The 14,270-nt window shown below is 40.5% G+C and overlaps 1 protein-coding gene across 1 annotated transcript in view; it reads right to left on the bottom strand.

The window, feature by feature from the left end:
* LOC145404660 (carbonic anhydrase 13-like) overlaps window positions 1-13,126 on the bottom strand; it is a 55,011-nt gene extending 41,885 nt beyond the window's left edge. The window contains exon 1 of the mRNA XM_080276199.1: window positions 13,041-13,126. Coding sequence (XP_080132325.1) covers window positions 13,041-13,071 — 31 coding nt within the window. The 5' untranslated portion in view covers window positions 13,072-13,126. The remainder of the gene's footprint in view (window positions 1-13,040) is intronic.
* Window positions 13,127-14,270: the final 1,144 nt, after the last annotated feature.

Consider the following 14,270-nt stretch of genomic DNA (forward strand, 5'->3'; position numbering starts at 1 on the left):
AAATAGGGAGGGAGAAGGAAGGGGAAAGAGAGAGAGGGGGGGATGAAAGCGGTGTGAAAGGGGAGGCATTGAGAAAGGGGAGAGAAGAGAGAGGGGAACGGAGACAGAAAGAGAGGAGGAAGAGGGAGAGAAAGAGGAGGTGACAAAGACAAATGATAAAGAAAATAGGTGAGAGACGAGACAGAGAGAGGAGGGGATGGAAGAGAGGAGGGGATGGAAGAGAGGAGGGGATGGAAGAGAGGAGGGGATGGAAGAAAGGAGGGGATGGAAGAAAGGAGGGGATGGAAGAAAGGAGGGGATGGAAGAGAGGAAGATGAGTATGATGGGGAAGAGGAAAAGGGAGAAAGGGGAAAGAAGGACGGAAGAGAGAGAAGAGACAAGAAAGACAGAGATAGTGAAGGAAGGGAGAGGCAGGGGACAGACAGCCATACATCCATTCACTCAAAAATCTTGCCTCAAAATTCCCTTAGTTCCATCCCGAAGGCTAAAACATCCAAACTGGGGTGGATGATAGTCTTTTTGCTCTCACTCCAGGCGTCATGGCGACTCCCTGTATCATATATCATTTCACACACCATTATATATCAACACACACACACACACACACACACACACACACACACACACACACACACACACACAATCATTCCACGTCATTACAAGCACACTGTACAAGCGGGACAAAAGTTATAGTTGCCTTTTCTGCTTCTCACTCTCCTCTGCTGGCTAATGTTCCTAAGCTGAGAGAGGCTTGGTAAAATTCTCCGTCCATGGATGATTCACTGTCATATGATCCGTCAAGAAAAAACGTGACGGACATGCTTTGAAGGTCGTATTCTTGCTGGCTTTGGATATGTCGTGGCACCTCCTCCTCAGCGGTTTATGCTACCTATCACACTTTCATATCCTTGTTTATGTTACTGATGCAAACCTGTCTGTATGTAAGTCATGCAAATAACACATAACAGAACATTAAATTGTAATATGTAGAGTAAATCGCAAAGGAGGGGTTTCCACGAAGCCAATTTTACAACTCATAAGTCTTAGTGTGAGGAAGACGAAGTGGAGCAGGAAGATAATTTTTGTACCTGACATTACATTGCCGTTTCAGACCTGATGATGGCGTGGTGTGACGAGGATAAAAAAGTGTTCTGCTGGTGGGTAATCTGTGTCATCCTTTGTACTGTGGAGAGAGAGAGAGAGAGAGAGAGAGAGAGAGAGAGAGAGAGAGAGAGAAATACTCATATGTCGCCCATGATACATAAAAGGAAAAAAAATGCTTGGTATACCACACACAAGTTCTGTGTTTAAGGCGTAATTGACGTCGTGACTTGTGAATTTATGTTTGCTTTTACGCTGATGTCTGTGTATGTGTGTGTGTGTGGGGGGGGGCTACACACTCTGTTTACCAGTATTGTGTGCATATACGTAGTGCTTGTGTTTTGGTTGTGTGAAAATATGGAATATGTGCCGAAAGTGCACTTTACTTCATGACATGTATTTTGTATGCATGCAAAGCTTTCAACTAAGAATGAATGTGTCGTGTTTATGTATATGTTAATGATCTGATAAAACCTTCACTCCTGTAACATTACAAATATATCATAATTGCACGAAATGTATGACTCAAGTTCAGGTCAAGGATTAAGAAACCACACACAAAAAAAATCCTGGTAAATAACTAGACTGCTTGTAACTATTTTAATTCTGGAAGTGTGTAGCAATCTTACGAAACAACTGCAGTTTTAAAACTGAATTATCACCAATAACCTTATCATAGCATTTGCCACTAATAAATAGGACGGGTAGAATTTAGAAATGGGAGAAGAATACACAAATGTAGGAGGCTTATCAAGAAAATACCAGGTTAAACTGATCCAAATATCTACTCAACCATTGAAGACGCCGAAATTCTCGGCTTCATCCTGCAAAACAGTTTCCACACTGCTGCATGCTACTTAAATAATGAAGAGACTTTTGCAACACTTGTGATAGACAGCCCGTTTCGTCAGCAATAAGAGTGCAATCCTTCTAAAACTGCAATATAATTAAACCTGTTCAGTGACGTGACAACTTTTTCTACACAATTAATACTACCGACAGACTATTTTATTCGCCTGGGGAAGACCTCTCCAAGTAAAGGGATGACTTAAAAATATATGGCTTGGTCTCAGCTTAGAAAAAAAAAGAAAAAAAAAAAAAGACTTACTCAACTGAAGGAGAAATAGAATAATAATCGTTCTTGTATCAACGGGAGGGGGGAGGGATCAGTCTCTGTTAGTCATTATTTTACTTTCAATATTCAGTCACGTTTCTTTCTCACTTTTATTATATATGTATGTAAGGTAACATCAAACAGTTACGGCTAATAAACTACCTGTGCTCTCGTAATTTAAGGAAATCCGGTCAACCCTCCCAGAACAAGTTATTAACTTTTTGTTCTATTATGTGATTCAGATCAATATCTATACAACACATTTTTACTAATACCTGTAATATCGATAACAGACCTTTAAGCTGTGCTATAGCACGGGATCTGTAGGATATCGGGCACAGTGCTGAGTATCTCACAAATATTTCTCTGTATTTGTACGTACAATAAAACTGATATTCATTTTCTATTTCAACTCATCACTCTAAATTATTATACCGGTAACTAATTTCTTGGGCGCGCTTTCCGATCTGCCGGAAATCCGGCGATTAGCCTTATTTATTTCATTTATCCGGTATCATACTGTTCTTGCTCATTTTCTACAGTTCATTATCACTTGGTATTGCTCATTTTCTACAGTTCATTATCACTTGGTATTATTACAGATGGCTCTTCCTTGGCTTTTTGTCGCACCTCAGGGATTTTCCATAAAAGCCTAAGTAGCTAAGATTTAATTAAACTAAGCATTTAGTATTAGGTCAGACCAGGCTGGGAAGGGCTGTCAGTACTTGGCTTGGTCGCTTTGTATTTTGTTGGATTAAGTATATGTAGGTTAAGTTGGTCGTTAGTTAGTTTATATTCAACGAGGCTAAGAAGACTGGGACAAGCTTGGTTAAGGGTAAATGAATTAACGTTACTGAGAAAACTTAACGCACAATGCTGAAATGGGGAACACTTAATGATTATAAGAAACAGTACCCAAATCTACTACAGTTCTGAAATTTCCATCCAGTCACTCCCGATTCTGTAAGTTTATGACGGCACCTGACACCGCATCCTGTGGGGGGTGGCCTGAACGAATCTTCAAGAATTTTTGTCCCTATGCAGCAACAAATTCTCTTTCTTTTACAGGATATTCAATTGTATCCTGCCGTTGAAAACATTATATATACTTAGCATTGACTATCGCGGTCACAAGTAAATTTTCACTTTTTTTTTTTTTTTTTTTTTTTTTTTGAGAGAGAGAGAGAGAGAGAGAGAGAGAGAGAGAGAGAGAGAGCAAACCAACGGGCGTATTAGAGGTAAGGAAGGTGAAGGTGCTGTGGCTGTTACATTGCATAAGGTGGCTGGAGATGAGCGGCAAGTTGTAAGACAGATGAGAGAGAGAGAGAGAGAAAGAGAAATTATGTGACTCAATGTGAAAGTGACGTTATGGTTTTTGTGGTGGTGTGGCCATGTGTGTGCGTTCCAGAGGTGCATATTGTGTCTAACGTAACATAACAGAGAGAGAAAGAGAGAGAGAGAGAGAGAGAGAGAAATTGTGCGACAGTATTTACACCCTTCACTTCCATAACACCCTTTTAAAAGTATTCTGGCATTTCTTGGAAGTTTTTTTTTTTTTTTTTAGTTCATGTAATGGGTCTATGACTGAAAGGAATATTATAATCCTACCTATTCAACCTACTGGCTATGATGACAATATTTCTGTATTAATCTTGTTCAACGACCTGACAGATTTAGTATCTTTAGAAAGTTATGGATGTGTGTGTGTGTGTGTGTGTGTGTGTGTGTGTGTGTGTGTGTGTGTGTGTGTGTGTGTGTGTGTGTGTGTGTGTGTGTGTGTGTGTGTGTGTGTGTGTGTGTGTGTGTGTGTGTGTGTGTGTGTGTGTGTGTGCGTGTGTGTGTGTGTCACTTGTAAGGCTTGGTGACGACATACCTTATTATCTTCAGTTGAGTAACCTTGTGTGTAAGCATGTCAAGGTTACTGATTGGTGTAGGACTCTCATCATCATCATCATCATCATCATCATCATCATCATACCCATCTCTCTTCCCACTAAAGGATGGAGTGTGGGCATTTCACCACTGATAATATTATATGCTTAAAATCGTCCAGTGTTACCTACAAACCAAACATAATTACCCCAGCTTAGAGAATGTGATATTAAGAGGCAGTGAAAATAGTGAGAGGTCGGGAGTTAGCTAGCATACACTGGCGTCATGGTTGTTGAGGGGATACCAGGTGCTGTTGGAGGGTGAAAGGTGAGCTTGTGTTTGTGCAGGATGAGTGACAGGTGATTAGATTCTGAAACATTAGTACACAGAGACGCTTGGTAAACAGGCACACACACACACACACACACACACACACACACACACACACACACACACACACACACACACACACACACACACACACGATGTAAACAGACAAGACTTGTAGGTAAAGATGGACAGGGGAGGTACAGTCGCAGATACCCCTGGGAAAAGAGAAATAGGTAACAGAAGCGAGACACCAATGGGCGAGATAATCCAAGATATGCCTGGGAAAAGATACAGATATGCCAAGAGGAAGAAAAAGCCATGAGAAAGACACTTATATATACACCTGGGAAACGAATACATCATTATTACTTGCACTAGGATATGTTAGAGCACGTCGCGCACTTAGATCCTTCTTGTTCTTTGCAAACCAAGGACGTCATTCAGTATTATCACAATATCCTGACGATTTTATTCAGCGTTGCACAAACTTTTTCCGAACTTGAGACGTAAGGTGCAACTTTCATCAACCTCTCCACTACCAATGGGCTCTCCGAAGTAAAAAAAAAAAAAAAAAAAATCATCTTGTATCAGCAAAGGGGAAAAAAACTGCGAAAGTCAGAGGGTTGAGAGAATAAATGAGGAGGGAGAATAATTAAAAAAAAAAAAAAGGATAAAAGAAATGAGTAAAGGAAAGGGTATGGTTGTATGAGGGGCCAAGGTGGTGGCGAGAGGGAAAGGGAGAGGGAGAGAGAAAGAATAAAGGGAAGACGGGAAAGTGGGGAGAGGACAGAAAACGAAGGGATGGCTGGTGAGAATGTGGGTGAAAGATGAAAGATGAGAGAGAGGGAGGGAAAGGGGAAGAGTACTAAAGAAGAGGAGTGTGAGAGAGGGGAGAGAGGGAAAGCCACAGAAGAAAAGGATGATGGGGAAAACTAAAGATGGAAAGGAGAGAAAGAGAAGAGAGAATAAATAATAAAGGCGGGAGGAAGAGAGAGAGAGAGAGAGAGAGAGAGAGAGAGAGAGAGAGTGAAGTGATCAATAATGTAAATTGGTTTAACACGGTACGATGCTACGTAATGGGGGTGTGGTGTGTGTGTGTGTGTGTGTGTGTGTGTGTGTGTGTGTGTGTGTGTGTGTGTGTGTGTGTGTGTGTGTGTGTGTGTGTGTGTGTGTGTGTGTGTGTGTGTGTGTGTGTGTGTGTGTGAGAGAGAGAGAGAGAGAGAGAGAGAGAGAGAGAGAGAGGATAAAAGAGTGTGAGGATGGGGCAGGACTAGAAAAGGAGGAATAGGTAAAAATGAAAAAAATAATAATAACAAGAGACAGAAAGAGAGGATGAGAGGATGAGACAAGGCGATCGATACACCAAATTGGTTCAACACGCAGCGATATTCCGTAATAGAGGTGTGGTGTGAGATAAGGGGCAGAGGAATGCAGGGGCAGAAAGAAGGATGGGGAGAGAGGAGAAAGGAAGAGAGAAGGCGTAAAGGGAAGGACAGCAGTGGACGATACGGTGATGAAGACGGGGAGCAGAGAAAAATGGAAGAACGTGAGATGGACAAGAAGGAACAGGGTAGCGAGGGAGACGGATAGAAAGGATGTAATGTATGCTTGAGAGAGAGAGAGAGAGAGAGAGAGAGAGAGAGAGAGAGAGAGAGAGAGAGAGAGAGAGAGAGAGAGGAATGCGTGAAGGGGTAGGAGAAAATAATTCACAATACCATCGAGATTTAGCCGGCAAGTAAAAATAAAAATAAACACAAGAAAACAAAAATGACGAACCGACAAGCGGATGCAGTAAAAAAAAAAAAAATAATAAAAATAAAAATGAAAAAATCTGAAGCCAGTGAACACAATGGCTGAAGGTTTATGAAACTTAGTGAGATACTGAAAGACGCTGTAAAACAGAATAACGATTTGACGAAGTGTTGAAGACATACAAGTAACTGAAGTCCTTAATTGATGATAAACAAAGTGAAGGTAAGTGGAAGTTGATGAAGTATTGAATACGAACAGACATTATAAAAAAAAAAAAAAAAAAAGCAAACACGCTGTTACGTGAACCCATGTACAGGCGATGAACACACTGGGGGGAGCGATAGTGAGCAAAACAAAGTGAAGGTGAATGGAAGTTACTGAAGTACTGAATACGAGCAGACATTAAAAAATACAAAAAATAAAAGGGCAAACACATTCGAAGTTACGTGAATCCATGTACAAACGATGAACACAATGGGTGGTGTGATGGTAAGCGAATTAGTATGGACAAGTTGACTATACTTTGGTATGATAACGTCATATGAAAAAAATTATCTCCATATGATTTCCTTTAAATTTAGAAAGACATCTTGTACTGAAGGGGTTAGAAATTTGCTTGCGTAATCACGTGATTACCTGAGGCCTTTCCGAAGTTTGATAAAGGAGTCAGGTGGTGGCAGGAAGTGAACACTGTAATGAATGTTTCAGGTCAGTGGGTTTATCCTTAACGTCTCACCAACGAATGACTTTCTTCAGTAGAATAAAATCCGCCAAGCAGATAAAATCACCTCGAGGTAGCAAAAACAGCTTTAAAAAGACGTCACCGTACTGGAAGGGTGAATGACAGAGCAAGGTGGTGCGAGGATCCTGTTGAAGCAGGGAGATTAATTTATGATGCTGACGAAAGGTGTCAGGAGAAATATCGACAACTGCTACTTTTTTCACGGGGAAGAAGTGCAGTGCGTGCGTGTGTGGCGCGAGGGATGGAGTGGGGGCTGTGAAAGAGCGAGTGTGTGTGGGGAAGGGTTACATCAGTGTGTGGACAGAGAATCATCATAATCATCATCATCATCAGTATATCTTTTTACGGTATAAAAAAGTTGAACATCCTGAATCAATGAACATCTATGATAATTATTAGTGTGCCATAATTTTATAAACGCGTAGAGAGTAATATTAACGTAACTAATGTTTGTGAATATCCGTGCTGATAACTGGATTTAGGCGTCGTGTCACATCTGAGAGTCCAAACAGATGTGAAAGGAGGTTGTGTACAGGTGTGTGTGTGTGTGTGTGTGTGTGTGTGTGTGTGTGTGTGTGTGTGTGTGTGTGTGTGTGTGTGTGTGTGTGTGTGTGTGTGTGTGTGTGTGTGTGTGTGTGTGTGTGTGACTAGGCTATACCGCATGTAGGCTACCGTATTTGTGTATCCACGCTCATAATAAAAGTCTGTAATAATGTGCACGTGACTCAGTTACACAATGGTGGTTATATATATATATATATATATGTTATTAAATGTGTGATCCTGTTTGTAAATTTAATTGCTCTTCTATGAGACAGTGGGTGTAAGTTGGAGGAGGGCAGAGAAATGGTGGGGGACAGGTCGACATGGAGGCGACTTATTTGAGGCCACCCCTTACGCGATTAAGGTGTCTGGCTACAGATAAACAGCCAGATAGACGAGATATCAAAGCACACATAAACGCACAAACACATACACACACGCACAAACACACACACACACACACACACACATGCACACAAATTCCCTCGTTAGTCTCTCTCTCTCTCTCTCTCTCTCTCCGACACAAAGGGAGGTGATCTTAGTCTCTCTGCCTCAACTCTTAAAACCTTAGATCTTAGAAGTTATTTACAGAAAGGGTGAAAAAAGAAAAGTTATTGGAAGCTAAAAATAATGCAATATGCCAAAACTGGGAGAATAATGTCAAAGATAAAAGAGAACAGAATATGTAACTATAATAAACACAGAGATTCTCCACGACTGCAGTAAACCGGTTCAGTTTCCCCTGCAATGCTTCCTTTACCACACCCTCTAAAAACTGGACCATACTGGAGCCTTCAGACCGAGGATGTTTTCTTTGTTTTCTTCTTCCTATCTCCAGACTATTATACACAGTGCTGTAGATACTCTATGTAAGGGAACGCGAATGAATTATAGATCTCCAGTACTTCGAAATTTTCCTAAGATGAGTAAAAAAAAAAAAAAAAAACTTGGTAGCAAAAATAAAACAGAGCAAACAGTTAAAACCAGTCTAGTTTCCCAGTACCTTCTCCTTCATGGCACAATCACCCTTTCTAATAACTGGAGCCTGCTCACACATTAGAACCAGTTCGCCTGAGCCGCGGGGTAAGGTGAAGTGAGGTCGCGTGGACGCTGACCTTTTATGACATGATTTAGCTTACTGATATCTAATGACAACTGCGTTCAATCCAGGAAGGACCTCTAGTGCTGAAGGGGTTAATGAAGGGTATATCTGGCCTCTCCAGCTCAAAAAGTCTCTTACAAACTGAGTGTAATCGTCTGCAATTAGCAAGGACAAAAGGTCACCGCTGAGAAAGTGTTGATGGCGGCATTTGTCTGGACACGTTTTGACCTTTGTGACGCACCTTGGTATTATTTTGATGGTGCTGGTAAATGAGAGAGAGAGAGAGAGAGAGAGAGAGAGAGAGAGAATTAAAGTTACTTATTATCACTGCCTACTCACAGTTCCACGAGTTGGTCAGGGCTGCAAATTTATGGCTTGAATACCGTCTCACTAAAGTATTACTTTAACATGGCAAAAATCTGCCATCGTTCCATCTCGACTGCTGAATTGTGGCAATCGATCAACATTAAAATATTATGCTGGTCACGTGAAAGTCCTATGAAAGGATGTAAGACGCATCATTATCTTTTTCTGCCACTGGACTATCTTACGTGAGATAAGATAAAGGATGCAGATCTGGGCCAAGTTACGGTGGTGGAACAGGAGTTCAAGATACCTAAATTAATTGGATTGATCTTTTGTCAATGTTAAAGAGTGTTGAATCATTCATATTAGAAAAAAGTGAAACAAACTTTGACATTTACTGCACACCGTAACATTATTATCAACAAAGAGCACTTTTACTCCAAAGTGCATAATGATTATGGGACAAAAACTTAATTTAATTTTAAATTGAGCCCTAATTTTCTGGCAGCGGTTTCGTTAACTACAAAGAGCAAAATGTGTAAATCTAATGAGATATATCCCAGCTAATCGCTGTTCAAGAGGATCAGAATTTCGTTTAATGACCTCGCCCCCCAACGTGTAATTAGTGACCGTCAACTGTATTTTTTTAAGCATTGCATCGGCTTGATATTAGGAAAATGTCTTCACATTCGACCTACAAAACGCCATAAGAGAAACTCCATGGGATATTTTTAGCTCCACCACTGCTACGATCTTTCTTGGCTGAACGAAATCTCTTGGTGTTTACCTGGATAAATACCGAGACGCGCCAGTGGCCGGCAATCTTAACCACTTGACTTCGCTGACGTATTTTAAAATTTTGCTGTCCCCATACGATAACATTTTGTTGAAGGAGCTGCACTAGTAGTAAAAGGATTAATGACGTCTATATGTAACCACTCCAGTTCCAGAAACTTAACATCAAAATAAATAAAATCGCCCGGGGATTATAAGGAAAAGTAAGGAATGTCGCCAGATTGAAGAATTTAACTGGCTAACTGGTACAACTTCTGTCTGCTGAACAAAATCACCATGTATTACCCTAAATAAAGAAAGGGTTCAATTGAGGTAGTTTTAAATCCACTGACTTTGATTTCCCCCAGGGTGGTAAAACTCGTGCAGAGGAAGAAAGTGCGACCGCAGCAGTGCGAGTTATAATGAACATGATTAATTTTTTGTACAATAGTAAAAATAACTCATTCAGAGTTAAATTAGCTAAACTCAGCAATGACTAATACCCTTCTAAGCATACCGATACTCCATCACTCTAGCTCTATCACTTGCTACTTTAGTCTACCTTGCTACTGTAGTCCATTACAAATCAGCGTGTGGCAAGGTGTGGAATGGTGGAAGTCGTGACAAATTATTTGTAATTTTCAACAAAATATGCTCGTGTAAATTCCTCTATGACAGATCATCTTCGGCGATAACGAAAATATACTATAATACCTTTATACCGTACCAAGATACTGACAGAGTTTAGAGACTGCATCCAACCCCATCACCAGCAGAGGTCACGACGTCCCTCCAAACTGGAGAGTAGTCTGGTTGTAAACTGGATCTAATACTTAAGACAACAACTCATTCAAGGTGTTATAACATTGTATGACGGTCTTCATATTCAAGTGTATGTTTACAAGGAAGGATAGAAGGGATTATAACGCGTCTCCCAATCACCAAAGCTCAGTATATTTAGCTGACTGGTTTCAGGATAAACAGACCAGGCTCTGAGGTTTCTATAGGATAAGGTTACTTCCTTCACTCCGAGGACTTTTTTTTTTTTTTAATTCTTTCTACTTTCAAATGATTTTATTCAGTTTATGGAAAAGTTTTTAAATTGAATATATTAGATATGGCATCCATTTACCCTTTACTGCACCAATTCTCCCAAAGGCTGAGTAAAATTTCCTAGAGGTAGCAAAAATACGGTACAAAGTACATTACCTGATTGTTGTGGTCACGAGGTTCAGCCAGGGTCACAATCCATCACGTCGGTACCGAACTATACGTACACACTACGTTAAAACATTTCTAATAGTAGCCTAGTCAGGGAATATACCCAAACAAAATTAACATACATTGACCAGCAGATATACCTCAACCACTTCCGCCAGAGAACACCTTAAATATTTAATATCGTTACCATGAGATGGTTTTTCTCAACTTGGAAAGGGTGTTATTGAGTGAAGGCATCAATATGTCAATATGTAATCCATTGCGGGCATAGAGCACTTTATCTATCTATCTATCTATATATATTTAATTTATTTTTATATATATGTATCCTAGGAAAACACGAATCAACTTCCTCGAAGTGTACATCCTCACCCATGGTAATGCTTTATCTCCAATGCAGTAGAGTGGAATTTCCGGCAGATTTTTATCAGCAACAACGGGAAAGGGAGACTGCAGTGATATTCCAGGCCTCTTGTTCCTGTTACAAAACAAAATTTTGGTGGCGACAGGAAAAATTTCAGTTTTTTGTTTACTCAGGCAGGACAGAGAAAGTATGTGCAGCTTCCCAGGTTTCAAGTTCTTCCTGCAATATCAGATCTAGCTTATGACATGGGACCTATCGTAAAGATGTTCGAGAATCCCACCCCAGAATCCGTCTAGTCCAGTCTAATCCAGCCTTATCCAACCTATGCCGGCCGATGCAACTGATGGGAATTTCCTAGGTGATGTCACGGCAAAAAATTGTATCCTTATACTCACCCCGGGAACCAAAAGGAGGAAAGAATGACTAGCCGGAGGCGCAAAAACTGTGAGGATTTCCGAGAGAGAAAGAGAGAGAGAGAGAGAGAGAGAGAGAGAGAGAGAGGGAGAGAGAGAAAGAGAGGATATAATACTAAAACAAAAATGCACGTGTCAGATTTTTTTATCCTGACCTCGCCTATTTGTTGCCTCACTTAATAACTGCCCTTTGTGATATATGCTTTTTCAACCTTTCTCTGCCAATATATTGCCACATTTAATAAATACGCTTTATGTACACACACACACACACACACACACACACACACACACACACACACACACACACATATATATATATATATATATATATATATATATATATATATATATATATACACACACAAATTTTTTTTTCTACACTGATCATGTGTATATAATGTCACACTTAATAATGACGCTTTGATTTTTCTTTTTTTACACTTGGACACCTGCAGCTCGTTATCAGCTGCATAAAATCGTCATCATCAGTAGCAATCACCATCATCATAGGTAACAATAATCAGCATCACTAACAATAATCATCCTCACCCTCACCACCTCTACAATCACAGCTCAATACCCCATAGTCTTAAAGCTGTGACAGGGTCTGTGGTAACTGGATTTAGACCAGATAAAAGCAAAAGCACAATAATGGCAAAACTAGCATTACTGGACAACGAAAGTGGACAACGGGAGAATTTCTGGTCAATGAAGAAGAAGAAGAAGAAGTACGGTGGTAGTAGTAGTAGTTGTTGTTGTTGTTGTTGTTATTGTACTGCTGCTCTCGTAAAAAATAATAAAATATACGTATCATCGTTAGCCAGTACTCAGTTTCAGAAACAGGAAAAGGAAAGTACCAAAGTGGGAAAATCCTCAAACTGAACTCGTATGTTTAGAAGTTCACGGGAATTCTGGCGACTGATTCGTTAATAGGTAATACGCTGGTACTACTGCTACTACTACTACTACTGCTGCTACTACTACTATTACTAATAATAATAGTAGTAATAATAATAATAATAAAAATGCTTTTATAAGTAAGTTGAGTATTGATAATGGGAATGATGATGTGATGATGATGATGATTATAATGAACTTTTACAAGGAATAAATAATAATAATAATAATAATAATAATAATAACAACAACAGCTGACGTTCTCCGCCTGGTTAAGAATGCGTATGTACTGCGAGTTTCACCTGACGTCCTGACACGCCGGGGTGAAACAGGTGAAACTCTGGGGGAAACTACCAAAGCCACTGCCCATATGTACCGAGAAATCTATGTAGAGGGTCAGGAAACAGGGCATATTTACACATGACTTAATCCTTTTGTATTTACAGAAGCTAGGGCGTACAGGAGCTAAGGAGATGATGGAACTGAGAATATTAACGCCTACTTACCGTTTGCCTTGGAGTAACCCCAGCCGACCATCCTTCCAATTAACAGAGGAGCGAGAGAAGAAGGAGAAGCAAAACACCCCCACGACGTTCAGAGAGTCACTAGCTGCAATTTCGTCTGCTATCGTGGGCTTTAAGGCGCACGGTGCCAGTTCCCACACAACGCCAGACGCCCCATCTCCACTCCCGATATGCTAAAAACAGCCAAAATTTCTACCATTAATGTATTTACCAACTCTCTAGAACTAAAATATGTGAGACAAAAACCAGAAGAATACTTAAAGGTGATGCCGTGTTAGGGGTAAACGATTATCATGCTATACCAGATCTAGCAACATCCATCATAGAAAACTCGATCACCTGTGCGAGGTGTCAGTGTATGTATTCGATTAGATTTTTATTCACTTAAACGTTAGAATGATTAACATATGATTGTGGGGGGATGTACAGATGTGTTTATAGATAATTATGTGCGATTTAGTTCAATAATGAAGGCTGGAACTGATACCATTACGATATTTACACCCTGTTCCACAATACAATGTGTTTCGAGACTGTGTGAGGTTTGTCGATAAACGGTGAAAGCATGTGTATCTCCGAACTGAATGAGAGAGAGAGAGAGAGAGAGAGAGAGAGAGAGAGAGAGAGAGACTATATCTGTCAATGATGTAAGAAATCAGATTTTGTTAAAAAGCTTTAGCCTTTTATATGAACAGGTAATACAGGTGAAGGGAGAGGGGAGGAGTAAGGAGAGGGGAGGGGAAGGAGAGGGGAGGGGTAAGGAGAGGGGAGGAGGAACAGAGGGGATGGAGATGAGGGGAGGGAGGAGAGAAGAGGATAAGGAAAATGAAGGGGTGAGAAGGAAGAAGAGATAGCTTGGGAAAAAAAGACAAAAGGGTGGGGAAGGAAGGAAAAAAATAGTGAGGAAATGAGAAAGGGAAAATATGTGCAGGAAAGGAGAGGAAGGGGAGAGAAGAAGGAAGAAGAAAAGGTGGGAGAGAGAGAGGACGGAAGACAAGGGGTGGGGAGGGGAAGAAGTGGGATGCTGAGGGGGAAGACGGAGAGGAGGGAGAAATTAGCGAGGAAAAGGAGGGAAGGGGAGATGATGGACTGTGGGAGGGTAGCAACAGTCCACTTGGATCACATTCAGATAAACCTGAGACAACAATTACTAAAACTACTACTACCTCACTTTATTCTGCACATTACGCCTCAATTTCCTTTTATGTTAAG

This window comes from Coenobita brevimanus, chromosome 64 (genome assembly GCF_032717465.1).
Source record: "Coenobita brevimanus isolate Jiangsu-jjx chromosome 64, ASM3271746v2, whole genome shotgun sequence".
Classification (NCBI taxonomy): domain Eukaryota; kingdom Metazoa; phylum Arthropoda; class Malacostraca; order Decapoda; family Coenobitidae; genus Coenobita; species Coenobita brevimanus.